At 32.0% G+C, this 20,249-nt stretch overlaps 2 protein-coding genes across 8 annotated transcripts; one reads left to right on the plus strand and one right to left on the minus strand.

Moving 5' to 3' along the window:
* Positions 1-584: 584 nt before the first annotated feature.
* LOC148605089 (GTPase IMAP family member 4-like) lies at positions 585-18,630 on the plus strand. Of its 4 annotated transcripts, none has more exons than XR_015915942.1 (6): positions 585-733; positions 1,571-1,659; positions 7,440-7,705; positions 9,805-9,965; positions 14,784-14,981; positions 15,618-18,630. XR_015915942.1 is itself a non-coding variant. In XM_088548982.1 (6 exons), the coding sequence occupies exons 2-3, from the start codon at positions 1,644-1,646 to the stop codon at positions 3,949-3,951; spliced, it is 597 nt and encodes a 198-aa protein (XP_088405108.1). In that variant the 5' UTR covers positions 585-733; positions 1,571-1,643; the 3' UTR covers positions 3,952-7,705; positions 9,805-9,965; positions 14,784-14,981; positions 15,618-18,630. The 4 variants fall into 4 exon arrangements, 2 of the variants coding, with proteins under 2 accessions (XP_088405108.1, XP_088405109.1); XM_088548982.1 differs by having other exon boundaries at positions 3,371-7,705; XM_088548983.1 differs by lacking the exon at positions 14,784-14,981 and having other exon boundaries at positions 3,371-7,705.
* On the minus strand, positions 4,885-19,460 carry LOC148605090 (cell adhesion molecule CEACAM1-like). Of its 4 annotated transcripts, none has more exons than XM_088548969.1 (10): positions 19,351-19,460; positions 10,959-11,240; positions 10,353-10,655; positions 9,664-9,945; positions 8,781-9,050; positions 7,894-8,178; positions 7,278-7,433; positions 6,210-6,353; positions 5,407-5,437; positions 4,885-5,140 (listed from the first exon to the last, which is right to left on the minus strand). In XM_088548969.1, exons 1-10 carry the CDS (start codon positions 19,412-19,414, stop codon positions 5,071-5,073), a joined length of 1,887 nt encoding a protein of 628 aa, XP_088405095.1. In that variant the 5' UTR covers positions 19,415-19,460; the 3' UTR covers positions 4,885-5,070. The 4 variants fall into 4 exon arrangements, with proteins under 4 accessions (XP_088405095.1, XP_088405093.1, XP_088405092.1 ...); XM_088548967.1 differs by having other exon boundaries at positions 6,210-6,347; positions 7,278-7,586; XM_088548966.1 differs by having other exon boundaries at positions 7,278-7,586.
* Positions 19,461-20,249: the final 789 nt, after the last annotated feature.

The raw sequence follows: 20,249 nt of genomic DNA on the forward strand, positions 1-20,249 counted from the left end.
CAGGGATTCATTCCCGAGAAATTTACTGGACCTTTGAAAACAAACAAATGTAACTTTCATGTTTATAAAAATATTTACATGTACATGCACTTGTAATAATTGTTGTGAAAAACAATACAAAAAGTTTATAAATAAGGAATTATTTTAGAATCTACCACATCAATATTATAAGCACACCTGAACACGATTTAAATGTTAAAGACAACTGCGACTTTGCATTTTACATTGCAACTTGAGGGACTTGATTAATAAATGACGTCTTTTGAGCACTTATGAAGAATGAGTACGTTGAGTAAAGATTCTCGACAAATCTTGGAAGAAAACAAATTTTGTTTAATTTTTTTTTGGTTTTGTTACTTTGTATGTATGATTTTAGTTACTTTATGTTCTTTGTTGTGTATGTCTGTTTTCCATGTCTAATGTTGTTTTATTCAGATTTATTTTTTTTATTACTCAACGCTTCATAAAAGGTTTCTTAAGGATTTCCTATTTTCCCTCAGAAGCCCTCGTTATAGTCAAAACAATGAATTGAAAAGATATGATACGGCAAACAATTGTCTCTGTTTCTCTTTTTCCTTATTTAATGCAACAGCTTGGAGTATCCCATTACATTACCATCACACAAATTTGTAATTTTCCAGGAAATTTCTGATTTCTTGATATTGTACACGGGTTTAAATATGGCGCAATTATTTCGATAACTACACAGTTAGGGAAATATACGTTAAAGACGGTAAGTTATTCAATTCTACACTCATTTCTGAAATAGTTTTGTAAAGAAAGACACAGAGACGTCGTTTCTATTTATGTAAAACATTCATTGATTAACATTTATTACTTTGAATCCAAGCTATTGTACTGATCTTTTACTTAAGCATTGTATTAGAGATTCATAAATTAAAACAATGACAATAAACCAGTGTGTTTTAGCAAGGATATATACCTTTCGGAGGATTATAATAACTTCTTCGAGATTTACATCCAGTAATTATTTCCGTCAGAAATTTTGAAAGCACTCGCTTGAAATAAGCACACTCTTGAAGTATGCTATCGACTTAATCGCTTTACCAAGGCCATTGTAAAGTGCTGGCAGATTTTTTTTTCAAATAAATCCCATGATTGAGTATTTTCAGCTTTGCGGTATATAACCATACACAATGATACAACCTCATTTTTAGAGGATATTTAGTTAATAATAATAAGGATAGGATATGTTGCCATTCTTAAATTTAATGTGATTGGCTCTCCGATATGGAGTGTTATATTTTTACATCACATAGCGCTTCTATTATCATAGATAGCATTCCTCTTCACATGGTTTAACTTTCAATAAGAAGCTCGATGGCTGTCTTATTAACTATGCATCCACCCAACGGAAAACCTGCGTTGGCGTTCAATTGTCCACTAAATGAGTTATGGCATAAAGAAGTCATTTGCACATATACAATGCAGTTAGACAAACAAACTGTCACAAACATCTTTTTAAAATTATTATATCGATTTGAAACAATGCTTACATCCTGACACTTTATGATAACCTGCTAATTTTTATTTATTTTAAAATTTTCAGAAAACAACGCAACTAATTGTAACCACTAAAACTCGAACACCATTTGACGAATCCTGTGCAACTGAGTCACAGTATGTATGGATTGTTATGTAAGTTGGTTTTAATTACCTTATATTTTGATACCTTTCGTATTTATATACAAGCAACATATTGAAACTACACTAAAAAACGTATGGTGCTATTTCTCTTTATGTTGGAAAATATATGAATGACTAGAGTATCTTCAAAATCATACACTGTGAAATCTGTCTAGACTCAGGTTTAGTCAAATGATCGGATACAAATAGATTCCAAAACGCATTTGGAATGGTGGCGAGGATTCAGAAAACGTTTGATTGACATTGATTCAAGACATACCAGTTTTTACAAGTTCATCAAACTGCCATTTAATTAGAATTAAAATAAATCGTACAGTAAAATATTTTTATGTAATCAATTCTCATCAATTAATGGGCTTAATTATAAAATCTGTCTCTTTTAGATCAAAACTTTTTTAATATTTTTTTTCAGTCGTTATTTAATTGAATAACTGAAGGTTAATTAAAGATATTTTGAAAAGTTGCTCATTTTTTATATTAATCTGGTTTTTACCAGTTGAAACTGGTTACACATTTTACTGAATGTTCAAGGCGAAAAATACTTTTCGTATTTCAACTAGGGATGGCTGTAAGGTTAGAAAATGATTAAATGAATATTTACTGCTGTCGTAATTTTTCATACTTAACTCATCGACCACAAAGAGTGGAGGTGACGTATTTTTTTACTTCGTTTATTATTATCAGTTTTTATTATTATTACTTTTCCGTCATCTCCAATCTTCCTATCAAGGAACTTTTCAGGAAAAATCTCTTAAACCGTACAGCTGGTTCTAAAAAAATATTTGTACACATATCCGCAAGCTGGTTTCTAGGATGTAAATGATATGCCGAATATAAATCATGAGGTATTATGACTAAATCCATGTTGCCATTGCCGCCGATTTCCCTGCCACAACTTCAAAATGCTGCGATTTGGAAAAAAATATTGCTTCTATATGAAAAAAATGATATGCCGAATCTGAAATGGTCAGGCCATTAGCGCATGTAGGTGACTTGCCCCATATTTCGATAAACAAAAGCATATATATATTCTTAGTTTTTTTTTGTTGTTTTTTTTTCGTCAATTTCGGCGACATAATTGAACCATCTAAATGATTTTAAATGAATTGTTTTGGTTTTAAAATACTCCGAATTACATGTCAATCAATAACCGCGGCATAAACATCTTAATCAATTTTCAACATTAAAACTTCCATTTAAATTCATAAATTTGAGTGAAATTGGGCCCATACTTGTCGAACAGTCATGATGAAACTTGTTACACTGCCTACTGTTTGGTGAATGCCCAAATATCGTTCGCTTTGCAACAGAAATTCAAACAAGCTGGCTTTACTGCCGTTCGGATTTTTCATATTGGATCTTTTCCTTTTTTTTCCCATTCATTATGACTTACCATAAAAGGGAGGCTTTATGCTTAAATAGTTGGTTTCCTTGACAATTTTAGTAGTACTGCGTACTAAATGTGTAGCGTATTCTGTGACGCCGGAGTGTTTTCTACAATATCGGTTTCGTAAGGATAAAAAGGTGATTTTAGTCGATACTCCTGGTCTTTTTGATAGTCAAATGCCAAATGAGGTGACAAAAATTGATATTGCTAAATGTATTGAACTCACTTCTCCTGGCGTTCATTGTTTTTTGCTCAAAAAAAAAATAGGACGTTTTTCACCAGAAGAAAAGGATTCTGTTAAAGAATTTCTTTCAGTGTTTGGAGAGCGAGCTAAAGATTACATCATAATTTTGTTTACAAACATTGACTCTTTAGACGAGGGAAATATGTCCGACCAGGACCGATTAAAATCCTATCTTAAATCAGTTCCAGAAGATATGCGGAACGTTGTCGAAATGTGTGATAATCGCGTTATCGGCTTTAACAACAAAGCACAAGAGAATAAGAAAAAAGAGCAAGTCGATCGACTTTTTGATATGATAAATGACATGATTAACAAAAATGGGGGAAATTGTTACACAAACGACATGTATAAAGAAACTGAGAAGAAAATACAGGAAGCAATAAGACAAATGCGGGAGAAAAAGGAAAAGAAGGAAAGAGAACGGCAAGAGAAAATAGAACGAATGATTAAAAATGAAAAAGAAAAAACAATTAAAAAGAACCTGGAAAGGGATTTGCAAAAGATAAAAGAAGAATACGAGATATTGCGAAGAAGAATGGATGATCGATATCGGGATGATTATAGACGTGAAATACAGAATGCTGAGCCGGGAATACTCCTTAAACTTTTACACGGAACCTTGGATTATTTTAATCTCGGACATTTCAAGTAAAAATGGCATCAGATCCAATTGCAATTCTACACACATTTTTCTTAAAAATTACTCTTTCTACAATCGCAATAAAGGTTTGATCCACATCAAGAGTCTTTTCTGTGAGAAATGATATGTCACGACAGGTACTAATTCATTCTTGGTATTCAGAGTTTTATCAAATATTGAATTTTATACTTAAATGTATCATTGATTAAACGATCAATAAATATGTTCTAAAACACAGCAAAGTTACACTGCACTAAATACTTCAATACCAATTTTCAATCGATTAACTACAATGTACATGTACCTATGATTTCTACATAAGGTAAACATGTAATGTTAAACTGATTGTTTACTACAAAATCAATTATGATTTGATATTTTTGTCATCAGTGAGAGTGGTCGCAAGTTTCACATATGTTGTACATCATTTTTTTTCCAAAAGTCCATTTTCAAACAAGTGATTTTGTTCGTGTCGAGAAGTGTATCATGGACAAATTTGATATTAACACATATATATTCTTTCTAATTATATTATCTTACAGAGTAATCAAAGGAACCAAGGTTATAGCGGTAATCAAAAATGTAATCCAGGGACAAAGACTAGACATGGAAAACAGACATACACAACAAAGAACATAAAGAAACTAAAATCATAAATAAAAAGTAACAACAGTAAATGAGCAAATCGGACTCCACTAAAAACTGGAAGTATAGACCAGGTGCACCGGTAGGGTAAGCGTCGTCTGCTTTTCTAGAAACACCCGCCCAGTTGCTCATAAAAAGTCAAGTCCGGGGTAGACAAACGAGGAAAGGAAAAACTATGACCCGTTGAATAAATCACTGTTTCATGGTGCAGATGGATACACCATAACGATCCACGAGTTCATGATGACGACCATAAAATTTCTGTAGTGATGATTTCAATCTTGTAGCAACATAACCCTGTTCCAGAAGCCTATTTATTAGAGTTCTAGCGCGATACAAAAAGTCTGTTTAGTTTAGGCAAGCTCTGGCATAACGTATGAGTTGTGATATGAACATTCCATACGCTGGTGCTGAAGGGATGTTGCCACAGATGAAAGGAAAGTTGACAATTCTTAACTTTGGAACAAATTTGCCTTGACGAGTGGGCTAATGGCTGTTTAGTTGTTCGTATATATTCAATGGACTCGGGGGTCCAACCATGTCATACTGTTCGCATCTGAAAAGAAAAAAAAATAAATGCTTAGTTTTCACTACATAGACTAACTGCCTGGAAAGCCACCACATATTTTGTTTATTCTACTTTTAACTAAAATTAAATGCGTTTTGTTTTGTTTTGTTTTTTGGGGTTTTTTTTTTATGATGATTTCGTGAATATCGCGTTCTCGCGCATATGAATACAATGCATACGTTAATGAATCATAACTGAACAACTTTGTTATCTCCATAGGATTTCTCCCATAGCTGACTACTGTAATAACTTACCCTTCGTTACTTTGCCCACATACACTTTTATCTGAAATGGTTGAAAATATCCAAATACTTTTTAAATTACATATATGCCATCTCACGTAATGCGGGAACAAAAATAAATTATCCATATTTTCTTTCCTAATTGGTGAAACTGCATACACATAGGTGAGTTATTTCAACCCTAATTGTAATAAACTATATGAAATATGACACAAATACAAAGTATTTGAAATGGTTATTGTGACAAAAAATTCTCAGAAACTCGTATGTATAACGCCATTAATGTGTATCAACTTACTCGTCTCATCTATTTCTCGTTGACTGATTAAACTGGGTTTTTCCGGCCAAGATTTCAAATGCTGATATCGCAAAAACGAGCAAACTGACCCATATATTTTTTTTTCTTACTATATGTTATAGCAATGAAAATCTTAAAAAAAAATCACAACCCTTAGAAATCTTTGTTATTTAAAAATATAGCAGCGAATATCCTTAAATGTGAAAGTGTTCAAACAAAGCTACAATATATTCTTTTTGCTAGTACTTTATGTTCGAAAATTCATCGTCGTTGTTGCCCTTTTTATTACCAGGTAAATTGATATAAAAAAAAACATGACTTAAAGTTTTGGGCCATCATGTCTGTCCGTCTGATATTCTATATTTATTTTAAATTAATTTGCAATAGTCATAAATTTTAATAAATCTTGATAAAGATGAGGCATGAAATAATGACATTTAAGAATGGAAGGTAGCTATTGTCGTGTGTTTATTATTAATATCTTATCAATATATTGGTATGAGTGCAGTGGTCTTACCTTCGTTTCCTTTTGAGACATGTTTCCTCTTGCAATACATAAAATAAGCAATGGATGCTGTGACGAGTGCAGCTATAATTGCAGAACTGAGAGCAATGCCAGCTATTGCTCCTGGTGATAGTGATGAGTTGTTCGATTCTAAATCTAAATAATTTAATACATGAAACAAAACACAAATTAAGGTATGAAATATCCCAATAAGTCTTGGCAGTAACAGTATAATAGAGAAGATAAAAAAGCGTTTCTTCTGTTTATTTATTCAAAGAGTAATCAAGGGAACCAAGGTTATAGCGGTAATCAAAAGAATGTAATCCAGGGACAAAGACCAGAAATGGAAAACAGACATACACAACAAAGAACATAAAGTAACTAAAATCATAAAACCAGGTGCACCGGTAGGGTAAGCGTCCTCTGCTTTTCTAGAAACACCCGCCGAGTTGTTCATAAAAAGTCAAGTCCGGGGTAGACAAACGAGGAAAGGAAACTATGACCCGTTGAATAAATCAGTTTTCATGGTGCATATGGATACACCATAACGATCCACAAGTTTTTTGTATGATTTTTGGCTGATTTATAACTACAAATAAAAGCATGTTGTGTTGTTGGGTTTATTGATCATTACGTATGTATTTCCAAAAAGACAAAATTGTTTCAAACTTTGCAGCTACACGAAATATAATATAAATGTAAGGCCAAAAAAATTGTAGTCATGTGTCCAGCTACCAGCCAGAAAATAATAGGATAGATATGAAAGAAAGTATTTTATTTTTCAAAACATTTTACATGAGTTAATGGGGAAACAATAACGACTTTAACAGTGCTTAAGCCAAAATGGCCATGAAATTATTAGGGTAGGAACAAACAAAAAATAATGGTAAGTAGTGTAGCAGAAAACAAACCTATTATTTTTATTGATATAGTTTTTTTTTTTTTTTTTTTGCCTAACCGTCCTTTTTTAGTAAATACTTTACCTCGAATACATGTGTATTAGTATTGTGTAATTATTACGATTGAAAATGCCTATGAAAAAGGTGGTACATATTCAAAAACCAAAAATATTTAACTCACCTGGGATTTTTACAGATTTGCTGGTACTTCCGAAACGATTTTCCAACATGCAATTGATGGTCATCCCAACTTCTTTTTTTACTACGGTGAGATTTGTTACAAATCCACTGATCTTCACCTTTTTGTCGTATGATGTCAAGCTTATTGTTTCTCTTCCTGTAGATTTGTGGAAATCAGATCCATATACCAGAGGCTTGTTGCCATAGAACCAAACGGGGTCATAAGGATAAGGGTCGGAATAAAAATATACTGAGATAAGAAAGCCTGAATCCGTTTGGAAAATATTTGAATCGGCAACAACTGGTGCTCCTGTAATGAGTTTTTTTTTGTTGTTCTTAAGAAGCGGTTATGATCAGAATAACAAGCTACAACATGATGAAGATCAGCGCAAATTATTGATTTACTATTTATATCATTTGTCTATTAAAGTAAGTAAATAATTAATATTTCCAGTTAAGTTTGTACAACAATTTATCCAACTCCGAGGATCAGCAACAAATGAAAGGAAACAGAAAAATTGCTATCCTTCAATACGTTAAGAGCTTGAATTTGATAACTCGACCACACAGGAGAGAAAACATTAGATATTTAGTTATTTTTTTCTGTTAGGTCATACCTTTGACTTGTAAAGTAGCTGAATTATTCAAAACATCAAGACCGTCTTTTGTGCCTTTCCAAATGCATATATAGTTTCCAATATCCTGATAGTTACAAAATTCGACGGTCAATGACATTACATTATTTATAGTTGTTCCCTGCAGCGTTCTAATCTTAATACCTCCACTAATGTGGTGCCACTCAGCTGGATTATAAAACGCTTCGTACCCTTCCAGACCACAATCTAAAGTGATGGTTGAAGACGTGTTGCATGCCACATCTTTCACTATTGGGGAGGGTATTTCTGAAATAAAGAACAATTGATCCAATGGAGCAGTTTTAGATAGTTATTTTGTTTTCTTTAATTAAATTATAGAAATGTAATGTTTACCTTCTACTTTTAGTTACAGGCCTTACAAATAGTTTGAATGTCTTGGTAATCAGTATTGTACACACGCGACACAGTTGTATTGGTGTTTTAAAATTTGTAACATTTTTTTTATTCTGAGACTTCGTTAAATTCCTGCCTATTGCATGTCTACGAATGTATTGTTTGCGCCATATAGTCAGTGCCAATATATCACCATCGCCTCAAATTAGAATTAAAATGATTACTTCAGTGTATAAGATTTGAGCAAAAGAAGAAAACATACATATATTTTTTTCCAATATCTCTTATATCAAATTTTGTCCAAAATCTATTATTATAATGATAAATAGTTGTGATAAGTAATTGTTGGCAACAGCTGTGTACGGCAATAAACGTTCGTTCTTACATGGAAATATAAGATATAAGAAAGGATTAAAGCTTGTGGATAGGAAAAAAGAGGTATAGATTAGGTACCGTTTAGATTTTAGTGTCACATTATATTATTATAAAAAGAATTGTTTTTTCGTCTTGCCTACCAAGAACATTTAGTCTCAGGTTTGATTTAATTCCGTCGCCAATGCCATTCTGACCTTTACAACTGAATGTTCCATTATGATTAGATGTTACAATGTAGATGCTGAGAGTTTTGCTAGTCTCGTTCCGTAATAATATGTCATTGAAAAACCATAGATATGAATTCACGGTTGGGTTGGAATTGATAACAGCGCAAGTGAATTGTAAATTCTTCTGTCCGACAACTTGAATAAGTGGTTCTGTTGATGTTTGGATCGCTACTGCTGGTGAATCTTGAACAAAATAAAATTACGACAGTTAACACATTTGTTTTTATTTTTCATTGTTATGTATCATCAGAGATGGGGTAATTGTAACTTTTATTATAAATGAGCCGTAACTGATTACATTTTTTTAAGTAAATAATGTAATCATTTATCATCAAAAACCTTATTTCATGTAACTTGATAAAATCAATATCTTTTTGAAAAAAATACCTTGTAATCATGATTACTTTTTATCACATTCTAAAAACTAGAGAAATAAATCTCAAATTATATCTTAGAACAATGTATTGACAATATTATGTCAAAAATATATAATTCAAATAAAAGCATATGTTTCTCGTACGAAGTTAATCAATTACTTTTAGAAATTGAATTGAATTTTAAATAAGCCATTGATATTTAATTAATTACATTTAGAGTAATCATACCCAACTGCAGTATTCATACTAGATTGTAGTCATTGAATTTTATGGTTTGAACTACATCTTGATGACTTCCGATTGAACACATTTGTAGCAAGATTTTCGTTTTTGTCTCCAAAATTGCTTGTATACCGTTTTAAAGAATAAAAAAATGCTCAAAAGTAATATCAATTAATTAAACTTCGTAAGTTACTTACATAAAACATTTAAAATAACACTCTGTGACACTACAGCCGATCGATTGTTCGAAGCTTCACATCGAATTGTTTTTGTATTGTCCATTTGATCAGCTGTATAGTGTAATATGCTGATGATGGTGTCTCCATTTATGTTTTCAGAAACAGTTGACTGCACCTTCCCATCTATGCTCCATATCACAAATGCAACAGGATAACTTGTTGTTTCGCATCTAAACATTGATATCTTGTCTTCTTCTACTGTTCTGTTCGTGTACGTCAGTTTAATGGTTTCTAATGGAACTTCGTTCAGAGAAAATGAGGTAGTTAAATCCTTTTATAGCCTTTGTATTATATTCTACATGTTTTTTTTATTATTTAAATAAAACACAATATGTGTTCATAAAATTGATTATATTCATTACATGTATATGTATATGTTCATAAAAAGAAAAATATCATGCAAAATCATGTTTATACGTTCTTGTAAGATAAATATTTGTTAACATATACTTATAAAATGTTAACAAATATTCATTAAAAAAAAACATTAAACTCATTACTATAAAACAAAATATTCATTATTTGTTTCTGTCAGAATATTGCGATGTTTACATAGACACACCTTCCCCAACATTTTATTTCTGCAATATGCAATCAAGCTTCTTAAATCATAGACAATTGTGATTCATGACATACATAATACTTACGATAAACTGTAAGGTTAGCTATGTATCTCTGGTTGTTGATTTCTACGTAATATGCACCTGTATCGTTTCGCGTAAGATTACTGATACAAAAATCTATCTTTTTATCAGTTAAACTCCCTGTAAAGGTAAATCTATTGTCGGTAACTATAACATTACCAGAATACCATATTAGAATTTTAACCAGTGTGGTATTAGACGCAGATGCATTGAAATAAATAAATAATGTCTGAGGTTCGATATCAAAATCAAGCTGGAATTTTATACATACTTCTTCCTCTATGTCAGCTTCTACCTTTTCAATAACTGGAAATAGAAAATATTGAAACATATTGATTGTTAGAACAGATGGATGATGTAATAAGTGATTACACGTGACATTAAACTACTTTTTTTCATTTTATTGCATGTAATGTTTTTTTCAAAGGCGGCGAAACATGATTTGAACTAATTTATCCCCGGTCATGATTGATATTTTTAATATCCATTAAAATTCAAATTATTCTTTTATTTTAAAATTGTTAGTACAATTCAATATTTAATGGCAACAGCAACAGAAGAATGTATATGATTAAACTAAATTCTATGTCAATAGTTTCAATCAATTACTTTGTAATTTTAAATTTTCTTGAGTTAAGCCGCTCGAACACGAGTATCCACCATTATCAGCATAAGTTGTATTGGATATCAGTAAGTTGAATTCACCATTGGCATGATTTCCAGTCAAACTCAATCTGTCTCTTTTGTCGATATTAGGATTTATCATTTCATTATATGTATAACGCACCATATCAGGAGGTCCACGCCAACTTAAACTGTCTGCTCTAAAAGGACATATCAGTACAACATCCGATCCTAAATCCGCTTCTATTACTGGTATATGAGTATCTCCTAAATGAAATAAGTCGCAATTAAAAAATTGCATTATGATGGAGAAGTTACTAAGTTAAATGAAAAGAGTATGTTATAATGTAAATCATTAATATGGGAACTAATCTGTTGAATGAAAATTAAACTTAAAAAAATAATTTCCTTATTTAAGCTTATTAATCGCGATTCAAAATTATATATATAACCATACAGTTCTCTAAACAGGCCCTGAGCCCTTAAACGGACATTTTATAAAAACAACAGTCGCGTTGTGGTACTAATATCTAGAGGTATATTTGATACATCAGAAATACTATAATTCATTGTATCGCTCAGTATAATCGGGTCAAGTACATTGCTACTCGCTGCCGTTACACGCGTTGCGGTACTTATAACATTTCGACATTCATTTCCTTATTCACCATTTATGGCCGCACAGAGTTGAGAATGGTCGCAATCGATTCGGGAGGGGCCAGATATTTCATTTCAATATATATTTCCTTTTTCAACGTTCATTTCCTTATTCGCCATTTAAGGACTTGGGGGATTTCTCTTAAAGTCTCAAGATACGATGATTTTAAGTACTTTTATGCGTCCCATTGATTAGTTTATTGCCAATAAAAAACTTTTTCAGTATAATCTACATTTCTCACAACCACATTGAACAAACATAGATTGTCCAATTCCACGAACGTACAAATAAACAAATTTATAAATGAACTAAATCAATAAACAAATCTCAACGTGTCAGCTTCCAATTGGTATAAAAAGATACTGTCAAACTAGTTGATTATTTTAAGATAAGGGCAAGATGTGTACCACTACACCCAACAAAAAATCGCTTCCAACAAAAAAATACTTATGCTTTACTAAAATATGGCTTTTGTGTTTTCATTTCGTTTGTCATTATTAAAATTAATACTATTGGTGTCATTTAGATAATTTGTTGCCATTTTAAAATCACGAAAACTGCTAAATATGTGATTTTCGAATTTCCTTAAATCGTCGCATTAAATCTACACTACAACGCATCGCTCAACGAAGACGTCTCATACTTAAAATTATTCGATATATATTGCAATCATGTATACCATGAATGCAAGAAAAAAACAGCTAATATTATATATTGAATTCAAAAGTATAACCCCTTACCCTGTAAAGCAGGTACGAGAAAAAAGAAAAATGCTTATTTGAAGCATACGTACATTGGAAAACATTTAGATATACGATAATGATGTATCCAACTTATCTGCTTAATTTTTGCTTTTAGAATACGATATATAATCTGGAAAAAATTCAGATTTTAACATATATCATCCAATATTGCCAAGGCTTTAAAATATCATTTAAAGCAAGCTTTTGTGTTACATAGTGCATTTATATTCAATTTTAGCTTCCCAATGACCTCAAGTAATACATATTTGATGTCCATTTAGATAAAAATTACCCTCCGTTCCCTTAAAATGATTACTAAATATGAGGGAAAATGTTCATATTTAGAATATTACTACTGTAAAAAGACATTCAATCCATCATGATTTTGGAAATTTATGTTCCTTATACATCTGCTTATTTCAGGCGCCTTATTTGTTTAGTTTTTAGGTGACAATACTGACCTTATCATAGGAAGGGTAATGTTGGTAATTTCGTAGTTTCTCAATTTTAACTGTAATTTTTGTCCACTACTATACTTCAAACAAAACATATTTAAACATTTTTTTTATGGCATCCTTAGAATTCTACGGAACATTCCTCCCAACTGTTTATCGACACACCATTGTAAATTGAATCGATTGGTAGCCGTTTTTAAACAATGTTCATTCCTCTTTCTAAAATAAGTTGTATTAATTCAAGTATATTTGAATAAATAAGAGAACTTGAAAATATATGAACTAAGAAAATTTTGCTAAATTCTATATTATTTCTGAGATTATTTTTAATGCATAAAATCAAAAACAAATCGTGATTTAATGACTAATATAAAGGGAACCAAGGTTATAGCGGTAATCAAAAGAATGTAATCCAGGGACAAAGACCAGACATGGAAAACAGACATACACAACAAAGAAAGTGAAGTTACTATAATCATAGGCAGAAAGTAACAAAAGCAAATGAGCAACTCGGACTCCACAAAAAACTGGGAGCATGGACCAGGTGAACCGGTACGGTAAGCGTCCTTCGCTTTTCTAGAAACACCCGCCGAGTTGCTCATAAAAAGTCAAGTCCAGGGTAGACAAACGAGGAAAGGAAAACTATGACACGATGAATAAATCAGTTTTCATGGCGCAGAAGGATACATCATAACAATCCACGAGTTCATGATAAACTTCTGTAGTGATGACCTCAATCTTGTAGCAACATAATCCTGTTCCAGAAGCCTATTTGTTAGAATTCTAGCCCGATACATAAAGTCTGCGTAGTTTCAGCAAGCTCTGGCATAACGTATGAGTTGTAATATGAATGAATGAAAAGTCATCACGTTTGTCGTAAAGTTTGGCAATTTTTCCTTTGCCATCGATTTCTAAGTAAAGGTCAAGATATGAGGCTGACTTCACAGTGTCTGTAGTATCCTATAAGTTTTTCGGGGTAGTTGCAATGTATCAAATCCCCGAAATTAGGATTGTTTAAAGATAATATGTGATCTAAATAGCGGAAACTGAGATTAAAGGATCTAGCCAAACGATATTCTTTCTTTTGGATCAGATCAGCTATAAAGTCAGCCTCATCAGAGTAGAGGAATAGGTCAGAAAGTAGAGGAGCACAATTTGTTCCCATTGGAATGCCGATCGTTTTTTGAAAAACGCGTCCACCACACTGGACAAATATGTTGTCGATTAAAATATCACGGTCGTACTAAAAAGCACCCGGAAAGAAAAAGCGCCCAGGAAAAAATAAAAAGCGCCCGGGGAGAATAAAAGCGCTTTTTCGAGACATGAAATATATCCATAATTGTGATTCTCATTCATATGTAATGTATGTTTAGGGACAGGTACATAAACGTTTGAAAAAGAATTGCCAAGAAAAATAATTATGGGCATTCCGACAGTTATTATGATCTATTAGCAGTAAAACGGAAAAATATTTTTTTTTGTTTTGACCTTAAACCCCCTCCATGTGTTAAGGGTAGGGGTGACAATTTTCACCTCATGGAATATTTCAAATATTTATCGCATGGGCTCATTTGAAAGCTTAAAAAAATATAAATGTAATATGTCATACACAAAGCCTGTCTTAAAGTATTTTAAAGAACTGTCATTGTCTAGATTTGATAATTTTGTTTTTACCCTTCATTGACAACAACTGATGAAATATAAGAAATATCAAATTCATCAAATCACAATTTTAGGTCATATAAAAATCAAAACCCAAACACGGAAATCTACGTGACAAAAATAAGCATACATGTGTAACAAAGTTACGGCCAACATTACATATCAATATTCAATAACATTATAAACGACCATTAACAAGATTTATCTATATGGATGTTTGTACTATTGTGCTGGACACACAAATCTCCAATAAATTATGATACCCGCTTATATTTCATAACTCATCGTGAAGCATCTCGATTGTATGGTTCATTGAAATATATACGCATAAGTTTCGAACACTGGGGAGATACGGAGAATTCGAGACGTCAGACTTGTAAAGAGATCTGAAGATTGTAGAACTGAGAAATGTAGACAGAAACCATGGCAAGAACTTATTAACTGATGACCAAATATAAAAAAACACGAAGAAGACGAACCATATGGCCTGGTATGGCGGTAACATAGATGAAATGTTGTGTATATAAATAACATTAAGTATTCAATTTTGTTCTTTTACATTCGTGGAATCAATCGTTATCTTAATTCTGAATTACCTAAATTTGAGTGTTGTTATGCTGCAAAGTGAACATTTAATTTTGTTTTATAGGGGTTGAGGTCAAATAAGTAATTTCCTTGCTTTCGTATTGTATATAATTAAGATAGCTATCGAAACGTCTTTGTTTTGCTTTTTGAGGCTTTTAAGAAAAAATCGAAAATCTTACTTCAGCAATGTTTGTATAAATCATGACAAATTGCAGCAAGTCATCAAATGACTCCAAAAGTAACAGTTGTGATATTGTCCAAAAAAATACAAATAAGCCATTGTTTAGTCCAGCATACGTATTCCCAGAGGTTTATGCATTGAAAATAATGTTAATTAAGCGATTTTGCTATGGAATAGGGGTACAAATTGTGCATTTAGCTAAATTAACCTTGTGACTGCAACTTTCTTGATATCAGTAAAAAAATGAGACATTGGGTCATCTGACAATAATTATAAATGTTATTTGAATAACTTCATTTGTAATATCAAATGATGACAGATACTTTCATACAATTGAATCAATCTGATTTAATTTTCCAGATAGTGCGTGGATGTAGACTAAGCAGAATAATTTTGTGACAAATTGATCAGAAATGGAAAATATAATGGTAGTTGACAACCATGTTTCTGTGCTGAGAAGTGGAGTAGTGCATGGTTGATTTGCCCAGCCCAATGGTTACATAAACGCAAAAGGAAATGAAATGAGATCCCTGACCCCTCCCGAGTCGATTGCGGCCATTCCTAACAGTGTGCGACCTAAATTTGCGTAAGGAAATGAAAGTTCAAAAAGGAATGAATGATGGAAAAGGAAATGAATGTGGAAATGAGATATCTGACTCCTCCCGAGTCGATTGCGACCATCCCCAACTATGTGCGAACAAAAATGGCGAACAAGGATACGAATGCTGAAATGAGATCTCTGATTCTTCCTCAGTCGATTGCGGCCATTCCTAACAGTGTGCGACCTAAATTTGCGTAAGGAAATGAAAGTTCAAAAAGGAATGAATGATGGAAAGGGAAATGAATGTCAAAATGAGAAATCTGACCCATTCCTAGTCGATTGCGACAATCCCCAACTCTGTGCGACCGAACATGGCGAACAAGAAAATGAATGTTAAAAAAGGATTAAATGTTGAAAAGAGAACAAATGTTGAAATGGGATATCTTGTCCCTCCCAATCCGATTGCGATCATTCCCAACTCTGTACGATCTAGAATAGCGAATGAAGAAATGAATGTTAAAATGAAAACTCTGAACTCTCGCATTCCTAACTTTATGCGACCTGAAATGGCAATAAAAGAAATGAATATTGAAAAAAGAATATTAAAATGATGACTTGATCCCTCCCGAACTCGCCCTCACAATCCTTCCTCAAAAAATGCTAAAGTATTTGTTAAAACTTAAAGATATTTATTTGTGAAAAGCACCTTTGAGATTTTCCCTATAATTATTTCCAATTTTGTATTCGAATGTTAAATCAGAGGCTCCCAGGAGCCTGCATCGCTCAACAGGTTAAATTTTGCCTTTTAAGGGAAATAAATTTAAGAAGTTCTCCAACAATTTTGCCTCAAGAAGACATTTTTTTACCTTTCAAGGGCAATAACTATTACAAGAAGCCGTCTGACAACTTTGATCCCTTGGAGACTTTTGTAGGGCTTATAATAAAGATCATTTCACCAACTGAAAGAATTTGACAAAACCTAACGGTTTTGGAGGTATAATATGCGAAAAATTACTGACTGACCCCTATGTCCTATTTTTTGTAATGACAGTCATGTTTTTCAATGAATCAAAACTCCCAAAGTGTTTTCTATGCAGGATACCCCAAGGAACATTCATACTAAGTTTGGTTCCAATCGGTCAAGAAGTGTCAGAGAAGATTTTTGAAAGAAATAACATTAAAAATAGCAAAATAAAACAATGGAAAAGGGCAACAACTCTAACATGGCTTTACATATTAAAACCAAAATTTCACTACAGATAGATCTCATCATGCTTAACACTTTGACCTCCCTCATGTCAGAATTTGGCTAAACCTAATGGTTTTAGAGATATATGCGAAAAACTACTGTCTGATCCCTATGTTCTACTTTAATAAGGGCGGCCATGTTTTTGACGGATCAAACATCCCCTACATCAGTTCTATGCAGGATAACCCAAGAAACATTTATACCAAGTTTGGTTCCAATTGGTCAAGTAGTGTCAGAGGAGAAGAGTTTTGAATAATTGTTAACGATGACGACGGACATCAAGCAATAGCTTATAAGCTAAAAATGATCTAAATAATGAGCTAAAAAGGAGACAACTTGAGCTTCGACAATTTTAAGAAATTATGTATGCGTCGTAGATCTTAAATTGCGAAAATATAATTAAAAAAGTATCAGTACAACATTGTACAATTCAAGTCTTTACAAATAATGTATGTTTTGACTGATATTGTTTGGTCCTTTTATATATCCTCCAACCATTCATCGAAACAAATACTGTTAAAGTTTCATCATAACCTTTCAGAAAATATGGCCTCAATCTACCACAAAATTCACATAAACCTGTGTATCAAGAGCTTTTTAAGGGAAAGCATGCCCTAGATATGAGAATGTTTAGTTATGTAAAATTATATCGAAAACTGACCTTACTTTTGCTGTTTATTATTTTCAATTTTGCAGAGTGCCAAAATAAAACTTACAACTGAGATCCACTTCATATGGTCCACTTATTTACACAGTTAAAATCACTTACTGTGTATATGTACGGGCGCCTAATAGGACTCTTGTGGTTTTGTACTCAAAATTCAATTTTGTACGGACAAAAGTGAATTTTGTTCAACAAAAATTAATTCAGATTAACAAAATTTATAACATACTACAAATTTTCAATTTTGGGTATACAACTAGTATATTTTCTAAAATTTTGATTTTTATTGTGATTTTGTTTATTTTAAAATTAATTTATTGAAACATTTAACTTTCTACTCAATTAAGTTTAATGAAACTTTACATATTAATTTACCTATTATATTTTTATATATCTTGTAATTGATTAATATTATTGTTTATATAATATGTTGATATTATATACAGTGTGTGTGTGTGTGTGTGTGCGTGCATGTTGTGTGATAGCGGTTAGTAGGTAAACGCGTGCATGTGTGCGTGAGTGTGTAATGTAAAACGCTTAGTGTAATATTTAATTGTGTTAGATAAGCGTTATATAAAAACTTTGTAATAATAATAATAATAAAACAAAAGTCAATTCTGTGTCACAAAATTCAAATTTGTGTCACAAAAATCAATTTTGTGAGTCAAAAGTTTTTTTATGTCACAAAAGTCAAGGTGGCTATTGAATTGATAAAACATTCGGAAATGGGATCAGTTTTTTGATATGATTTTTCATGAAATTGGAGTAACTTTTTCCTATCTAGGGCATGCTACTTAAGTTTTTGATACACAGGTTTGTCAGTAGTCAGAGTGAATTTCGTGGTAAAATTGAGGCCAAATTTGTCGAAAAGTTATGATGTACCTCAATAAGACTATAATAATAAAGGCATGCAAACAAATTGAAGATATGAATTTTCAACTGTGTTTAAAAATGCGTAAGCACTACATTGAATAATATAATACATTTTATCAAAAACCATTGGTAATCTCTTAGAAACATCAAGCAAGACAATAAAACGACTTTTTTACATTTCTATGAGACAAACCGGTCACAATGTTAAGGGAAATTAAGGGAACCAAGATTCTAGCGGAAATAAAAAAATGTAATCCAGGGACAAAGACAAGACATGGAAAACAGTCACACACAATAAAGAACATAAAATAACCAAAATAATACACAAAGTAACAAAACATGAGCAACTCGGGCTCCACAAAAAACTGGGAGCATGAACCAGGTGCACAGGTAGGGTAAGCGTCCTCCGCTTTTCTAGAAACACCCGCCGAGTAGCTCATTAAAAGTCAAAACTGGGTAGACGAAAGAGGGAAGGAATACTATGACACATTGAACAAATCAGTTTTCATGGTGCAGGTGGATACGCCGTAACAATCCACGAGTTAGAGCATTGAAAAAAGTTGAAATGCAAAGTGTGTATATATAATGCAATTAGGTGCAATTAGCTATATGACGAATTGATTTTTCACCTTGATATGATCTGACTGTTAGTCTAGAAGCGCCTTCAAGATACAAAATACTGCAGGTACTTTTTTTTCTTTAAATAGATTCGTAAGTGGAAGGTATGAAATACTTCACTAAAATGACATGAAATTTATAAAATTACCTTGAGGAGCTAGTTGTATCAAAAGAAATACTAGCAATACATGAATCCATTCACTTAAATACATTTTTGTTTAAAATATGAACAAGGAAGTTGAATAATACATATATGAAAACAAACATGTAGTTTATTTAAACGTAACTATTGAAGCAAGCTACCTTAGGGATCATATTTAATGGTTTACTATCGAGTCAAATTATCAAAGGTTTCCTCAATATATTGAGATTATGCATGACTTAAATTAAGATGCTCTATACAACCCAAAGGAGTAACAAAGAGCATCAAAAGTTTAAAGCAGCCGAAAATATAAACAGGTCCTTGGGAGCAGGGTTTTTTTTAAATATCATTAAATTTCATTATCATTCTAGAGAAGGAGATAGACGAAAACTGGGCATAGCATAAACGGCATTAAATAGCAAGCGGGCATGTCTGAGAACACACAGAATAACTCAAATATGGAAACAAAATGATTTAATGATATTTTTTGTGATAAAAAATTCTTTCCCCCGTGGAAAATATTAAACTTGCTATTATTTTTATTGTACAAAACTACTACATAAAAGTATATGTGTATAGTGTGTGCAAATTTGTGCTTGAAATTTGTTTCAATTACATGCTGAATGAATTTTTTACTTTCTAACATCATTATGTATATAAAGTATGTGTCTAGAAGTAGTAAATATTGGTATATTTACTAAAAAATTATTGACCATGAAAGAGCATACCACACCCATCCCCATCCCACACAAAAAAAGACTGATATACTTCATTATTTGTATATGAATCATATTTCTGCATAATCGCCAGAATGTACTTGCAGAGCTAGCTCAATTAAAATAAAACGGAGTTTTTGTTTTCAGTTATTGATTCAAAATGATCTAGAACGTTTTTGAAGAAGTATT

The sequence above is a fragment of the Perna viridis genome, chromosome 10, assembly GCF_037379345.1.
Source record: "Perna viridis isolate PV_CMFRI_1.1 ecotype Kerala chromosome 10, ASM3737934v1, whole genome shotgun sequence".
Lineage (NCBI taxonomy): Eukaryota > Metazoa > Mollusca > Bivalvia > Mytilida > Mytilidae > Perna > Perna viridis.

Coding starts and splice junctions, on each gene's coding strand:
- LOC148605090 (XM_088548966.1), bottom strand. CDS start 19,414: ATGTATTTAAGTGAATGGATTCATGTATTGCTAGTATTTCTTTTGATA. Junction 7,587..7,893: donor AGCTACTTTACAAGTCAAAG/GTATGACCTAAC, acceptor AACTCATTACAG/GAGCACCAGTTGTTGCCGAT. Junction 6,354..7,277: donor CAAATCTGTAAAAATCCCAG/GTGAGTTAAATA, acceptor TAAATTATTTAG/ATTTAGAATCGAACAACTCA.